General features: G+C 41.4%; 1 protein-coding gene across 1 annotated transcript in view; it reads left to right on the forward strand.

Moving 5' to 3' along the window:
* Nucleotides 1-2,315: 2,315 nt before the first annotated feature.
* tox (thymocyte selection-associated high mobility group box) overlaps nucleotides 2,316-18,023 on the forward strand; it is a 50,972-nt gene continuing 35,264 nt past the window's right edge. Inside the window, exon 1 of the mRNA XM_031877445.1 lies at nucleotides 2,316-2,951. Within this exon, the coding sequence (XP_031733305.1) occupies nucleotides 2,847-2,951 (105 nt within the window). The 5' untranslated portion in view covers nucleotides 2,316-2,846. The remainder of the gene's footprint in view (nucleotides 2,952-18,023) is intronic.

Consider the following 18,023-nt stretch of genomic DNA (forward strand, 5'->3'; position numbering starts at 1 on the left):
TCTGTTTATTGAGTATTGAATAGTCTCTGTTTGTCAAACACACACAATCTGTTTCATTGTTTCATCTGAAAAAAGCTGTTTTTACACACATTATGAATTTTGTAGGAAATAAAATCACCCTCGTCAACATCATACGCCAACATGGATCTATATGTGTGCAGGGCACAAAACAACGTGTGTGGAGTTCCTCTTTCAGGCATTATTGACACCATGGGTGTGGTTATGCGCCACAGCAAGTACAGTTATCACGTTAATAGTGATCACGTCTGTCCGGGTCACTGATCACTGTAGGTGGATGATTTTTATTTATTTTTTTATTTCTTGTGCAGATTAATGAAACGGACAGCTTCGCTATTTACAGGCCAATTTGTCTGCCTTCTCCCCTCGCCGAGGTCTCCCTTGGGGCAATGGTTAGCTAGTTTTTGGCTCTGTGTCGGCGGTTGCTGAGTTTGTTGAGGATCGGCAGAGTTTCTAACCCGGTCCCACTCTCGACTCGTCAAATATCGTCAGTGGCCCTCGGTGCTGACGCACCGCTCTTTCAACTAACTCCAGTGTTAACCCACCATTCGTTACCAGACACTCAGAGAAAGTGACACACAGGGTGCCGATTGTGAGTCGTTAGTCAGTGAAGTTACCGTCGACCAACTCTTTTTCCAAACCTAACCAAGTGGTTTTGTTGTCTAAATGTTAGCAGATGTAGATTGTACAGCAATTTTGCGTGTATACCCAGTGCTAACCCGAATATAATTACGGAGGGATAAAAGAACGTGGGGCATCACTTCTGTTCAGTGGATCTCTTTTGTCCAAAGTAAAACTTTATTGACACATGTCACGTTCAGCACCTCTTATAGGCTGTTCTCTTTGTCCATCACACAGTACCTGAGTTAACTCTATAAAGCCTGCATATGACAATACAAATAGATAACATATAATTGAGAACACATTTATTCGTGTATGTTAACACTAAACCTAACTTCCTGTGAAGATGGAGGTTTATTTTGAAAAGACGTGCACTGTGCATGTTACACGTCCAAAACTGACGCCAGAGGGGGAACCAAGAGCACCGTAGTTTAAAGAGCAGAGCCAGTGATCAAGCGTCTGTATTTGACGAGCTGGGAGTGACAATGAGACAGAGTTTCACTTTGGGGGCATTAATGGACATTATCAATCCGGTGCTTTCTGCCCATTCCTTTTTCAGTGAGAAAAAAGTGACTCTCTTTTTCCCGTCATGATTTCAACATGCACCCAGCACCAGCCTCAGGTAGCCAGCTGGAAAAGCACACAAGTTACCGCGAGGCAAAGTATCATGTGAGTTAGATAGAAAACAAAAATTAAATTAACGTTAGCCTGCCTATAGTTTTAAAATGTTTCCTAATGTTGTCACTGTAAACAGCAGAATCTAGACATGCAAGAAACAACATAGTATGTGTCCCAGCTGGATTAACCTGTTAGGGGGGCCTGACGGGAAATTCTGTTAGTTCCCCTACAACCAGTGGTGTAAAGTATACCCTGTTACTTCCAAACATTCCTATCAAATAATTGCAGTCTCTGCAAGCACTTTAGGTACACTGTAGTCTTTTTTTATTGCACTTTTAGCGGCCATTTTGTTGAATACAACTTTATTTTAGTTCATGCAGAATGCGAGCACCATGCCAACTAAAACAACAGCCTTGAAACTACATTTGATTTGCTCATACTAATAACCAAGTTACTAAGGACCGATCGACACACAGTGGACCTGGGTTTTAAGGAGTGGGTCCTGTGCAGTGTTAGCACCATGGACAGCAGACACGTGAATAATTAACATACTTTTTTTTCTACAATGTTTTAATTTTTTGCTTCTGTTAAATTACTCTATGTTTAAAGAGTCACGCATCCCTATAATTTAAAACACCCATTCAGTACTTTCATTTAGGCCAAAGAGACACCTGGCTGGACCTCTGGTCACACTCTTCCCCTCTAGATGGAGCACAATCTGCAGTTTAGCTCCTCTTGGATCCTGTTTGTCAAGGTGGACGCAAACGTCGATTACTCTCAAAATAAAATCACTCAGGATTCTGCAACAGTATTTTTTAAACAACACACCTCTGAAATTTGGATTGTAGTTAGTGTAACGAGACGTGGACGGTTTGAATAAATTAGTTAAATGAGAAGTACGCTATGTCCTTTTCAATCTCTTGTTTTGTTTTTTTTGTTGTCCACGGGGGGAATCAGCGCTTTTATTTTGTGAGAAAATGCACATCCGGGTTTGTTACGGCTTACTCTTGCCAGCTTGATGCTGGAGGTCTTTGTATGACTGGTCCGCGAGGCACCTCGGCACCGAGTACACGCGCGGCAGCAGTAGCAGCAGCGGCGGAGGAACATTAAAACACAGAGTCCCAACCAGGGACAGACAGGGTCCAACCACGTCCCCCTGTTCGAACCAAGCACCGGATACATAGCCACGTTCAAACGGAGGGAAAGCTACGCTTTTTAAAAAGTCAACCATTGATGTTTGTTTTTTATCGCCAAGTATTGAAGAAGTGGGTTTACCGGGAAGTTTAGCACTAACAGCAGCGGTTACTGGAGCGTGAAACCCGGTGCGGGAAGGAGAGCATCCGTCTAAACTTCACTGACTCCAGAAGCTTGGTTTAGGGTTATTTCATCGACTTAACTGCATGAAACCTGCATTTCTTTTCCAAAAGAAGCTCGTTTGATCGGACCGAGGTTGTTTCTCTGTTTGGCCGCTCGCGCACTCACCTATAACCATCCAACTTTGTAAAAAAAGGTTTCAGACATTCACAGAGACCCGAGAAGAAAGAACATCGAGCGCAAGATCGGACGGAGAAGTGGATGTATCTTGAGCCATGGATGTAACCGTTTACCCACCTCCTCCTCAGCCTCTGGCCGCGTCAGACCACACCAGGTTGGGGCAACTCTCCTACCCGGACCCGGCCTTCGGGACCAACAAGGTAAGCAAGGAAAGAACGACCCTCCATAGACCCCTTGTGTTTCCCATTGTCTGAGAGATAAAAGACACCTTTGTCGTGTTCTACTTTGATTACCTCCGCTATCTCACCTCTCTGTGTATTCATCCTTCTTGCCCTGCCAATTAAGTGGTCATTAATTGCTTTATTAGGCTCCAATTACACTTAAACAACCATCGAAGGAACTACATCCCAGTGTTACCCCATTTCCTTTGAGCACATCCACTCACGGGCAGTCATTTCACTCCCTGTTTGTTGCCAGTGATGTAATGACACCTTTAATTAAAACTTCGCCACCTGTAATTGAAAGGTAATTAAGTTTAGATATGCACTGAATCACAAGTACAAACAGAAGATTTGTGGTGAGAATGAAATTACATGGAAAGTGATTAGGGAGCGGAACCAGCACTATTAGCTGTTTTTTTCTTTTTTCAAATAGTTCAAACTGGAGTTCAATCCTTTCAGTTTAATGACACTGAGGTTCATCGTGTCCGGGGAAGCTCTGTTGTCTTTCTCCCTCCGGAGCAAGGTCAAAGGTCAGGGTCGGATCCAGACAGAATCGTGGAGCTTACAGGGATCCAGTGTGTGCCACCTTGAGAGACCACTCTTACGCTGGATGAAATGATATTTGATCAATATAGGACTGTCTGTCTATCCATCATCCATCATGTGTGGTCAGAGGGATGCTTCTCTCGGTGTCTGGGTACTTTAGGGCTGTGCTCACTGATTAATTGCTTTATTATTTAACTAGTTGCAGCTGACGAGCGCAGCTATTAGAGCAAATGACAGATTAGTAACCACTCCTAAATCTTGTCGTGACAACTTTTGGAACACATTTATTTAGTTTTTTTATTTTCCCAGCATTAAGATAAATAAAATAAAATGTCTATTACATCTACATAACAATGTTAAAATATGCTTTGTTCACTTTCTTTTATACTTCAGTTAACTAGTGTACAACAATTCTCAAATACGTGTCAGTTAGCAAACATCTGAATACGCGTGTCACACGCAGCAGGGATGTAAACCCAAACAGCGTCATGTGATGTCCAAGTAAAAGTGCTGTGCTTGCTGCGTACATGCTCGTATTTTATCATCGTGTTAGCACAGTGGGACCCAAACTGAGCCAAACCCGGCTTGTGCTGTTAACTTGTGATCTGCCTCTGTGATGGAGCACAGTGGACTGAGTGATGTCAGAGCACGCTGCTGTACAGTTTAATGATTGATGGGATTATTCACAGGCCGGTTGTCTGATCCCGCCCTGCCCATAGACATGTATGAACTGCCCCTCTGCAGCATCACTGAGAGGCTGCGTTTCCTCTGCTCAACACAACGTGGTGTCGGCTTGTGGTGACAATCATTGTGAGCAGAAACGCTGGGTTCAAACTCTGTGCTAGCGAGCGCCCGCCTTAGTGCCACCGCTCCGACTTCGGGTCCATGTGAAGCTCAATACCGTACAAATGTACACAGTTTTGTATAACAAGTTTTATGTTCATGTTAAAATGCAATGAGGCATTATCTTATTACATATTTGCATACATTTCCAGAACAGTACTCTGAACATTGGATAAAGCCAGGTTCAGAATTCTTTGTTTATTTTGTTGACGTATCAGAGTCAGAGGTTTTAGATATCTCTTTGTATCACTCCATAAACCAGAACATATTGTCAACAGCCATAAAAAATAACATTTTCTCCATGTTTTTAGTAATAAAATGTTTGTATGAATGATATGTGAACAAAACTATGAAACTAAAGTTTGCTGTATGTAAGAGCTACTGAAGTGGAGATTTCTGGATCAGAGTCTGAGAGAAAAGTCATTGAGAGAAAATGTCCTTTAAAGAGATGTTTAGTTCAATTACAGACATTTAGAAGACACTACAGGTGAATAGGGTCAAACAATTAAATCATAGATATCAACATGAAACTTCAACAGTGGACAACTTACATTAGGACAATTCTTTTTTCTATTACACGTTTTTTGAAAACATTGTATTTGAATATGTAAATTAGCTATTACTTAACAGTAACTTTTGTTGAAAATCTACAGATGCAAAATAGACAAAATAATAAATGAACTCCTGAACGTGTATTTAGTCTGAAAGGAAACATGTTTTGGGAACAAATGTTTTTTTGGTAGTTGGTGTGTTTCAGGGTGTGCTGGTAAAGTCCACTATTGCTTTACTACACGTGCAACTAACTCCATATACCTCCTTGAGTGGTCACTGCAGAAATGCAGAATATAGAAAAGTTCCACAATGCAACGCACTAAGAAAACAGAGACAGTACCTACAGCTGTGATAAATACAAACTGAGTGTGGAGACATCTCCAGAGAAAACACCATCTTTGGAGAAACATTTTGCTTTCTAGTGGTGATGTGTAATTGCCGTTGATGTCCAACGGAGAACAAATGTTTTTATTGTATCCTGTGTATTTAAAAAAACCTAAATAGTACAGTATGACTGTTATTATATGGTACCTACTTTGTACATGCATTATGTATTTTGGAATTGTAGCACCACATCTGATTCTCTACCAGTTTTGTAGCCAACTGTGACCTCTGACCTGCAGGTTGGGCATGAACAGAATATTCCGTCTATGTCTTTATGAGATTATAGTGATATATATATATTTATATGTATTTAATGACTACACTTGCTGTGCTGTATGCCAATCTGCTGCTTTTAATCTCCGACTCTAACATCATTTGTAGAAGTGTTGTGCTCACAGAATCATGCAGCATCGCATTGTGTTTTTTTTCTTTTTTTCCGTCAGTGAGTATATTTCTTTCAGAACGAGGGATGTGGAGAGAGAGCTGTGTGGTGTGGTTGGGGGTAGGGACTGAAGAGAGAAGAGGGTTGTTGGGGGTAGGGATGTTGTAGATGAGAGAGGGAGAGGGAGAGAGAGAGAGTAGTGGGGGTGGGGCCACTAAGTTTTGTACTATATTTCTCTCTTTTGATTCACGGCTGTGTCGGCCTGATAGAAGAGATCATATTACTGTGTGTGTGTGCGTGTGTGTGTGTGTGTGTGGAACAGAGAGAGAGAGAGTATATAAAAAGAGAGAGAGAGAGAACGGCACAGCAGAGGAAAGAGGGAGAGAGACAGGAAGTCAGAGAGGAAAGAAGGAAGCAAAGAAGAAACAAAATGAGAGAAAAACCCAAGAAGAGGAACAGAACAGAGAGATTGTAGTGAAAAAGAATGGAGAGAGTGTGTGTGTGTGTGTGCGTGCGTGTGTGTGAGAGAGAGAGAGAGAAAGTAGAGGCGGGTCCTGCAGATGTGTTAATGTAAAGACGTCATAGTAGGGGTGGTCTACTTTTTCCATTTTAATTAAATACAGCAAAATGTTTTCACAATTGCCTCTGAGAAGTGGAGGTATGAATGTCTCGGCCTCACAGTGTGATTCTGAGGGCTACGATGTGTGATGCATCCAAATGTACTACTGTCAGTTTTAAACACATAGAATGTTTGTAGTGATCCATAATTTAGACAAACGGATGAATTAGCCTAGCTCAGACCGTAAACACGCCACACGTGGTTGACGTCTGTTACGTCTCACCATCTGAATTGGTCCAGTCTTAAGAAACGTGCAGCCCGGTCTTACTTTTTCCTTGCTTTGGCTCCCTGACCACAGTCTGAAATCACAGAGTAGACACTTCGCTCTTGTCTCCAGGACAAAGCTAGTCGATGCTAATCTAACCCCCAGTCACTCCACTCAGCAGACGTGAAACAGCTTGGTCTTGAGAAGTTGCTGCACTTGATATAAGTGTGAATTGAGTAGGCAGCGTTCCTTTCACACACTCTCAATGTTGCATTGCCATAATACATTGTGCTTAAGGTCTCTGGTGTTTCACTGCATCTGAAGAAAAGGGAGATCCTCTCTTCATCTTTCTTCTGTAGATGTACAGGATGGACACAGAAGTGAAGCTGTTCTTTGCCTCATTGAAATGGATTCTACCATCATTCTCGAGGTGACTGTGTGGTAAAATTATATTGAGGTTTAAGAGAAAGATGATCAAACGCATCATAATAACCATTATAAGCAGAGATAACTTGATGGTCTAATAATTGCCATTAAGTAAAGACGATTGAACAAAAGAAGAGATCACAGTTTCTGAAGCTTTATTGACCAAGGGAATAATCAATGAATCGATAGAAAGAATTGACAGATTAATCAGTCGAATCAGTCATATATAAATGTCATTTTATTTTATAAAACATGCTCTACCAATCAGACGCCTGCAGTCGCTGTGATGTGTCCGTGGTGTAGAATAAGATAGCTTTTGAATGAGACATCAGAGGAAGGTCTGTCTGGAAAACTCAAAGCATAATGAAGTTGTTCAATTGAAGCAGTTAGTTATCCAAAACATATTTGTATAAATATTTTTCTTTTGGCCTAGTGAATCACTCGGTATGTAATCTTAAAATCAAAAACGAAAGCACAGTTTAATCACACACACACATAGAGAGAGAGAGAGAGAGAGAGAGAGAGAGAGAGAGAGACTAATGTAAACATGATGATTGTGAAAGCTGGGTGAGGTATTTCTAAAGCAAATAGAGAGGAAGAGAGAACAGGGAGGAACAAAGAAGGCCTCAGTAAAGAACAGGAGAATATAGACCGATGGAGAAGCACAGAAGGGATAGAAATACACTACCAGGTTATCAAATAGTGGTCAGAGTGAGCAATAAGAACTTTAATACTGTATGTATACTATTAGGTCACAAAAAAGGCCGTGGCATCATCACCAACGGGACACCCCGCTGAATCCTTCCATCTGCAACCAAACAGAGGAATGTCTGCACTTCGCTGCAGTGAACAGGTAGTTTTTACTGGCCCCCGCTGTCCAAATCTGGTTCAGGGGAAAAATAAGTTGTGGCCACTATCGACGGTTGCGTGGCTATTTAGAAATAGCGTGTTCGTACAGGATGTCTCTCTGACCAATCAGCAGTCTGCTTTGTTTTAATTCCACCTTCTAGTGTGGGCTCAGCCCGTTTGGAAGATAGATCGAGGTAGTACCTAAAATAGCTGTTCTAATATATTACGGACACCTGGACCACTTGGTGGGAAGGTGGTTGTGCAGCAGGAACTGCCTAGCAACATGTTAAAAGAGAAGGATCGAAAGTTGGGGTACCTTAACTCCGTAGTTATTTACCAAAATGTGAGAGAGAAAATATGACGTGGTGGTGGGACAGTAGGTTTGGTCTACTTTACCAGTAGAAGATTGTCATACGCCTGTGTTACAGAAGACATTCTGACAAAGTAGGAAAATCACAGGTGTAAAAAGTAAAATTATGGCTGAATTATTGAGAGTCCTGATGTTGTTCACTTACTGCACATGCAGCAAATAGCTAAAACATCCTTTACAAAAAGAAGTTCTATTGAAGCCTCTGCCCATTCACTCATATAGCATTTCATAAACCCCGCCTCCTCCATCCCAGCGTCCACCTGTAGGCTCTGATCCTAAGTCACCTCGGGTGACAATTTATTGTCATCACACTCGGGGCTTAGTTTCACCTGGGGGTACACTCATATAATAATAAATCTGCTCCCCACTGCCAGTTGGCTGACTCCACTTCCTGTACATTATGATCACTGGCATGTAGCCACGGCATAAACAGGATCATCCACTCTTCAACAGCCGTTTTTAAAGAACAATTTTTGTCAGTCAGGATTACAAAGATTAATTAGGATGGATTTGTCAGTCATTTTAAAATTGTCTTTCATGCATCTACAGCGACACAATCGGCTTGTCTGCTTGAACGCTGCTTGTGATGTTTGGGCAGGGCGGTTACAAAATTACAGGAATATTCAAGGCGGAACTGGAAATAACACGGATAAAATGGAAATATAGGGGTTATTTGCTCAGGCTGTATTTACCATATGCAGATAGAAATTAACCTTTTACCATGCATTCATTTGCCAATAAACCAATCAATCTGTCAAATACATACAACTTAGCTAGCAAGTTAACTCATGTGAAAATTTGAGCTGACAATGTGGGATGTGTGCAAACTTATGGTTTATAGTAAACGGCTAATTTATAAAAGAAACGTTTTAATTAAAACCGTTTCAATGCATTCTTTATTGTAAAACTCCTCAATGAGCACAGTCAGGCTTCATCTCACCAGAAGAAGGAGATAAGTTATGAACTGTGCACTTTCAGCTTTAGGCTACTAACTGCTGGTTGACTGAAAAATGTCAAATATATCCACTCTAATATGATCTAAATGTACATGAAAGCATGCAGGGCTTTGGCTCGGAGGGTGTTGGCTGCACACGTGATGGGAGAATGCACTGTGCAGAGGGTTGTAATTTAACTAAATTCCTATTTAATGGGGTGCTGGCAGATTATCTGCACATGATGGAGTGTGCTGCTGAATGCACAGCATGGCTACAAGTCAAATACTTTCAAACAAAACATGCCATGAGTCTATATTGCTTGTTTATGTGTATTTTTTCTTCAAATACGTTCACTAAAAGGTGACATTTTTTTGTTGAAATTGTGAAAATTCCCAAATTCTTGACCTTAACTTTCCTTTTTATTTATACTGAAAATGTTCCACCCCATTACAACCCTAATCGGATCCTATTTTATCGCACGACATCGTACCGCACCGCACGGCATCGTACCGCACCGCACGGCATCGTACCGCACCGCACGGCGTCGTATCATACCACACCGTACCGTATCGTATCATACCGTACCGTATCGTACCGTACCGTATCATACAGTATTGTATCATACCGTATCATATCATACCGTACCGTATCATATCATACCGTACCGTATCGTACCGTACCGGTATCATACAGTATCGTATCATACCGTACCGTATCGTACCGTACCGGTATCATACAGTATCGTATCATACCGTACCGTATCGTACCGTACCGTATCATACAGTATCGTATCATACCGTACCGTATCATACCATACCGTACCGTATCGTATCATACCGTACCGTACCGTATCATACAGTATCGTATCATACCGTACCGTATCATATCATACCGTACCGTATCGTATCATACTGTACCGTATCGTATCATACCGTACCGTATCGTACCGTACCGTATCATACAGTATCGTATCATACCGTACCGTATCATATCATACCGTACCGTATCATATCATACAGTATCGTATCATACCGTACCGTATCATATCATACCGTACCGTATCGTATCATACAGTATCATATCATACCGTACCGTATCATATCATACCGTACTGTATCATATCATACTGTACCGTATCGTATCGTACCGCACCGCATCGTACGTATTGTATCGTACCGTATTGCGCCGCAGCGTACCATACCTCACTGCATCGTACCACATTGTACCGTACTGCATTGTACCGTACCGCACCGTATCATAACGTACCGTATCACACCACATCGTACCACATCATACTGTACCGTATCGTACCTTATCATAACGTATTGTACCGTAACGTATCGTACCGTACCGTATCGTACCGTACCGTATCATAACGTACCGTATCACACCACATCGTACCGCATCATACTGTACCGTATTGTACCTTATCATAACGTATTGTACTGTAACGTATCGTACCGTACCGTATCGTACCTTATGGCCATGGTGTTTTTTCTGTATCAAATACTCCCATTGTCCCCTCATACAGCTTTCTAACTAGCCACAGTGTCGGCATCTCATCTAATTATCTATCAGAACACAACCAGTCAATCTGTCTGTCCGTCTGTCCCTGTTGGCCGTCACTCCCGCTATTGAACGCCTCGCCAGACCCCCCCTCGCCCGCTCTCCTATCCCCTCGAGCCCGCTGATGCTTGGGTGACTTTCAGCACTGTTGCTTGTGTTTTTGGTGTGTCTGAAAGCATCTCAGTTGGTCGGATCATGGGGACGGAGTGATGAGGGACTCCTGGTTGGTGGAGGGATGCCAAATGGAACAGATGGGCGGAGATAGAGCGCTGCCAGAAGAGACTAATTATCAGGATTTAGTTTCCAAAATAAACATATTGCAATCAAATCACATACTGCAATCATTGCTGCATTGTTCTCTGTCTCTGTGTGTGTGTGTGTGTGTGTGTGTGTGTGTGTGCGCTGTATTAGTGACAATAACTTGGATAAATTAAGTTGTGTTGGAAGAGATTGGATCAGTTCCTGAGGATATTTCTTCATCTTTTGTTCACGATCATATAACTGTGGTGGTGTAGTGCTAATTACTGTGGATAGAGTAAAATAAATATGTCACATTTGAAATGCGTAAACTGGTGTCTGTTCTGACCCTGAGTCCTTGTAGTTTTGTAAACTTGACGTGATGCCAATCAAAGCTTTCTGCTAATCTGTGATGTATGTGTTCAGTGCATACAGTAGGAGTTGTCCCATTTGGGTTTTAACCATCCTGCTTCCAAAGACTATTGGCCTCATGAAAGAACAATTTGGTGCTCTCTCTTAAATTGCTCTTCTTAACTCGATGAATCCCACCTGTTCACCAGGAGGTGCGCTTTTATGATATTTGAGCATTAGCATAAATCCTACCTGTTTTTGCTCCGTGGGTACTTTCAACCACAAAAACTTTACTCAAGAGTAAAAAGAAGAACGTCAAGAAATCAGCGGTCAAAATGTTTTGTTGAGCAGCGTCAGCATTTGTATCAGGGCTGCTGCCAATAGTCAGTTAGGCTAGTGTGACAGAAATGAAGACAAAATGGTTTGACATGAGGTTACAAATATAAAGACATCTTGCTTAACAGCAGGGTAGTCCAGTCCTTACAGATGGTCGGATAGCTTTGGAACCCCCCCCCCCCCCCGCCAACACTATGAAAACGTCTAAAAATGTGCACAATTATCCTCATAATTACCAGTTATCATGCCCCCCCCTCTTTCTGACAGCCAGATTTATATTCCAGAAAAATATAAACATTTTTGATTTGGAAAAAAAAAGATATTCCAGTGACTCCAAAGACAGTGTTAATGCATATGGAATACATTTTGCCATGGTTGTGAGGTATTTTTTGTTTTTTTTGGAAGTTGAACCTCAGTTCCTATATTATGTCTATAATAAACCCCATTGACACCCATTACAACCACAATGATCCCACGGCCATTACATGATAAAATCAAACATTCTAATAGATCAGGTGATTTTCTTATGTTTGCCCTATGGAGTAAATACATGCTGTTTCCCTGGTTTCCACTAGAAGCATGGCTGCTGTATTCTGTGTTTGATTCAATGCATAAAAACGTGCCAACTTGGCGACTCTCTCGCTAAATCTGGCGACTTTCCAAACCCTCATGGCGACTTTTTTTGTCAAAAGCTACTAGTGACAAATCTAGCGACTTTTTCTGGTGTTGTTGGAGACTTTTGTGGTGTTTTGACTCTGACGTGAAAGTACGTACGCTCTGCACTGTCGTGAACGAGCAGCGGGTGCTGCCGTGAGCCGCCCCAAAGCACTCACAGGCGGGTACTCTCACAGCAGCCTCGCGCAGCAGTCAGAGAAGAGAGGAGACACACTCTCGGCTTATTCATGTATCTCCACTCTGCAGTTAGTGTATTTATAGGTGTTGAGCTTCATTTTTACACGAAACAAATAATAACCGTAGCTGTGTTTCAGCTGCAGGACAGCAGTGAAGTCCCAGGTATAAAATGCACGGCCCGCCACTGACGCACACACCATCTAGACTTTTAGTCAGGGCCAATACAGTTTAGCCAATAAAACTTGGTTTATACTGCTGTCATGGTGACAGAGATAAGACAGATAAACAATTGCTGAGCTGAACTACCACAGCTGTGTGAATCACCCTCCTCTCTCTCACACACACACACACACACACACACATACACACACACACAGTCACCCATTAGTGTCCCTCTCTCGCTCTCCAGCCATCTCTCACTGTAGACTTGATTTATGTTCCCTGATGGAGTTTAGAGTCAACTGAAATCCATTCAGTGCAGATAGTTTCACACGCCGCCCAAACCCATGAGTGATAAAAAGGCTCTTTTTGACACATTTACACAAAGATAGCATTGCAACCTGATTTTTAACTGTCTGACAAACGTCTGTAAAGAATGCTTTATTCTGTCTAAAGTTGAAGTTAAATGAGACTCATTATTTATGGCATAACGCTTTAAAAACATTGAGGTCAGATAAGTTTTCGGGTCAAAATGGTAAAAAATGTACCTAATAGATATCACCATGAAACTTTCCCAGTTGATTATTACATTAAGACAATTCTTTTTTATTACAAGTTTCAATCAATGTTAAATTATGCAAATGAGGCATTCTCTCATCGAATACATACATACATACAATTCTTGTTTGATTTTGTTGAAATATTAGAGGCAAAGGTTTTTATAGAGGGATTTTTTTCTGAGAAAATCTGATAATATTTTCAACAGCAATAAAAATAATAATTGTCGCCATGATTTTATGAATTCACATAAATGAGGCTATGAATGATATATGAACAAACCCCTCTGTAAAAGTTACAGAAAGACCATCATTAAGTTTTGGGAAATGTTACGCTTAAATATGCAAATAAAGCATCATCAATGGTATCCTTTGGTGAATTTAGGGTGAATCTACAGACGCAAACAAAGTAGTAAAATAAACACCTGAGTGTGTATTTGGGATGTTTTCTCTACACAAGAAGACATGTTTTTGACCAGTGCATGAAAAAATTGCCTCGACTTGTGAAACAGATTTTCTGATTGAATACTGATTTACTTTACTGTGTGTATTATTACTTTAAAACACCTGAATGAATACCTCCAATTAGCTTAAACAGGATATTAGCTGAATTTTAGGTCTTGAGGAAAGTGCGTAGAATCCTACTCATCTAATTTACATCTTACCCCCTCAATCTCTCTCTCTCTCTCTCTCTCTCTCTCTCTCTCTCTCTCACTCTCTCTCTCCTCACCTTTCTCCGTCTCCTTATCTTATCCATTACATTTCATTTCTTCAATCCTCTCCTTCTTTCTCCTCCTCATGCTGCTCCCTTTTTTCCCTGCATACACTGTATTTCTCCCTTTTCCTTTGTCCTTGTCTGTCATCCTAATAGTCTCTCTCCCCCCTTCCTCCCCCCTTCCTCCGACCCTGACCCACTTAGCTGGCTGCTTGTTATTCAAACCATTGCTTTACCCACACAAACACGCACACACAAGCAGCAGAGATGAGAGAGTGAGAGACAGAGGCATGGAGGGAGAGAGGGGGGGGGGTAATTTAGTTGGACTACAAACCTAGCTATCTAGAAGCAGCAATACTCTGGATTCTATGTTTTCTGGAACTAACGATCATTTACATCATTGATAAATCTGCTTCCTTTTTCCTTCAAATAATCAATTTATCATTGAGTCAATGAAATGTTGAAAAAAATATCCACTCTACTGTCGTACATGACAAAGAAAAGCAGCACACCTTCTCATCAGAGAAGCTGACACCTTCTGATTCATTCATCAAGCCGGTGATTAATGGACTCATTGCAGCTCTAATAGTTGTATCTTACAAACCTCGATAAATGTCTGTTTGAGAACCTTTTCAAGGAAGAGCCCAACATAGGGATGACCTCAGACTGAGGTGCTGCCACAGCTGTGACCTACTGAACCCTGATTTATTTTTAAAGTGGAAAATGAACTTACGTGTACACGATGCCTCAGCACCATCTGTGACTTAGATGAACTTATGACTCTGTGATGGACGTTATGGCAGCTTTACATGGTTGTAAAATAGTAAATATTACAAAGACATTTTTTACACAAAGTACCTCATCTGTTGAACAAATGCCAGCCGAAGAAGATCACAGGACATAAAACAGGCCATCACATTACACATGTTCATGATTGAGGGATTGTTTCTTTGTAATAGTGTGTGCATTATGCTGTATGTAGAGTACAGACTCCTGTAGCTTTTTTGTTTTACTATTTAACAGAACAACATCTGTGAGTGTGTAAATTGGATTAAAATAAATCTCTACTGCCAAAGTGTAGGGAAAATTCAATTCTAATGATCCATACAATGCTCAAGTTGAATCATTTTTCTGTGTTCTACTTATTTAGACACTGATGGATACAAGAGCGCTGTGGCAAGTCAAACTTTGTGACTGTGGACCAGGGCTGCATCGAACGATTATTTTGAGCATTGATTAATCCGCCAATTATTTTCTTGATTCGTCGATTAGTTGTTTTGAAATGTCTGAAAACAGTGAAAAACTCTACTATACTCTCCCACAGCTCAAGAATGTGAGTTATGATAATAATGATAATAAGCTGCATGCCTCACTGCGTGGAAGTGACTTAAAACCGTGTTAATGCAACAATGAATTGGTAAAAAAAATTTACCAGGAATTTGAATTCCAGTATATAATGTATAAAGGATATAAATATAGAACTAAATTATATAGATCGGCCTCGTTATCAGCAATACCTGATCCAGCTATTTGATTAAGTATCGGTGCATTACTAGTTGAAACTGGGAAATTTCCTCCCAAATGCAACAGGACAGTTGAGTTTTGAACATGAAGCTTTCGCCACTAACAGCCACTGAGATCTGTCTACAGAGCCTCTGTGTCTGTCTGTCCCCCCAGGACTGATGGAGAGCATGCTGGGTACCACTCTGCCTCTCACACTGAAAACCATCACTCTTTCCCCCTTATGGGTTTTCTCTGTCCTCTGTCCCTCTTTCTCTTATTAAGGATTTTGTGTCACACGGGACATGAACAACAGTCTCAGGGGTGAAAGTCCTGTGTTTGCTCAACCCACCCATCAACACCAACCTCCTCCATACACCGACTTATACTGACTTTGATTAGAAACATATTTGTGATACGTCAAAAAAGATATTCTTCCCCTCGAAACGTTGTTGACAATGTAGTTTTTCAGGAGACCTGCGTATTTGGCCAGATGTATCAATGTCTAAGTGGTTCTCAAAAAGAAGCGTGTGTGTGACCTTTGCTTGTTGCTGATGCTGAGAATGAAACCTCAGAGCTGGACTTGATCTATCATCTACAGTCTTGGGGCATCAACAGCAGGCTGACGTTAGAGCGTAGACTGAAGCAGGTCATGGTGGTCTAGATAAGGGTCTGGGCAGGTGGTCACACTGGCTGTGCTCCATCAGGCTGTGTTGGTGTGGGGGTGCTGTTACATAGCAGCATGCAGCACATGAGGGGGCAGGTATGATGTCCGAATCCCTCAGCTGATCTCCAAACAGAGGCAAGTAGTGTGAAGGCACCGCTTAACCTGACGATTGGTCGCGATGAGGTGCATCAGGTATTAGGGTGGAACTAGTTCAAGCAGGGGACCTTATATACATGTGGCACTGCTGTCTCTTAGCAGGGATCCACACTAACCTTTAATTGGCCAAGAACTAACTACTACTTATTACTGATTGAATCACTCATTTCTCAAAATTGTTGCCAGTCGTTATAGTTTTATTGCTGAAGATTTCAGTCCCGGTTGATACGATGGTTACCGTGGTAACGGCAAGTGCGGTTTCATATTACAGGTCCCAGAATTCCAGAGGCGCCGACTCACATTGTTTTAATAAAGAAGTCGGGCAGTAACTGGCATTTTTCCATCTGGCCATGAGCAGCCACGATGTGATTTCATGCTGCACACGATGTCGCTCATCTCGCTGAGGACTTCAGCTGTTGAATGAAAAATGTAACGTGGAGCAGCAGTAGCAGTGATCACAGAATGTAAAATGGAGACCATAAATAGTATCAAAGACGGGCTTCGATTCACTGAAAATATTAGGTGGCAGAGCTAGTTCAATACATTTATAATGAGAAGCCACGAGAGAGATGTTAAAAGATCCTCTTTCAGTTGAGAACACATGTTACACACTGCCTTTCTATACTTGATAGTTATTGTATTATTATTAGATTTGATTATGGTGTCTTATTCTTTCTGAAGGGTTTTGTGACATTGTTACATTGCTTATTGTGTGCGTCTGTTTGTCTGTGCCAGTGTGTGTGTGTGTGTGTGTGTGTGTGTGTCTGTTCCATGTGGGATATCAGGTCTTGTCAAAAGGTAAATGGAAGAAGCCACTTTGACTGTGAGGTCAGGTCAGCATGTCTGCTCTTCTCTTCCTCTCCTCTAATTGGTCAGAAAAACTTTAATGGCTCCCATAAGAGGAAGACTGAAGATCAGCCATAGAGACAGAGAGGAGCAACTCTTATCCTCTGCTCCACCATTCCTGTTACTGCTCTGATTATCTGATATGTGTATGTAAAGCATTAATAACTGATAATTCCATAAACCACACTATATGTGTGTGTGTGTGTGTGTGTGTGTGTGTGTGTGTGGTGTGTGTGTGTTATGTCCGTCACAATACCGTGTTAGCTTTCTGTTGACTCTGTAAACCTATACCTCATTTGCATAGTACCCAACAGCTGGCGAACGGATAGGGCAGTTACACCTGTCTTTCCACCTGTCCACCTGTGTTTGTATTTGTGTGTGTGTGGGTGCGTGTGCACTTTGCTTCCACCCACCTGTTCAAACGTGCTTCTGTCAACCAAGACAATGAGTATGTACCCATGAATCATTTGAATATGGTTGTTGTTTTGCTGGTGTTTTTGCACTTCCTGTTCCCTTGTCTTGAAGTCAATGGGTTTTTTGACTGTGTTTTTAGTTGGATGTCTGAAATGAGTTCTGTGGTTAAAACCAGCTGAAGAGATTTTAACGTTTTATATTATGATATAAAATACACCAGTGAAAGTCCTTTGGGTGAATTTTGTAACTTTCAAGTGTCTTAAAAAAGCTAACAAGTGGCTAAATAAAACTACAAAATTCCTCACTAGAACACTAGTCCGCCTTTAGCTTAGTAATGGTGAAGTCATGTGGGGACTTCCTGCTAACAGCCCCATTGCCCATCGATCTTACGCACGCTCTTACATTTCTACAAAGCAACACCTAACATCCCTGAGACTAGCTGGAAAATAGGCACAACCAGGGCTAATTTGAACTATTTCACAAGTTGCCAAACAACGTAATCTCTGTCCACAGGCACCTAATATTTTGTGAAATTAAGATACTATGCAGTTATACATCAGCTTAATAATGAAAATCTATCGTAA

This window comes from Anarrhichthys ocellatus, unplaced genomic scaffold (assembly GCF_004355925.1).
Source record: "Anarrhichthys ocellatus isolate YVR2014 unplaced genomic scaffold, GSC_Weel_1.0 scaffold137, whole genome shotgun sequence".
NCBI classification, from domain to species: domain Eukaryota; kingdom Metazoa; phylum Chordata; class Actinopteri; order Perciformes; family Anarhichadidae; genus Anarrhichthys; species Anarrhichthys ocellatus.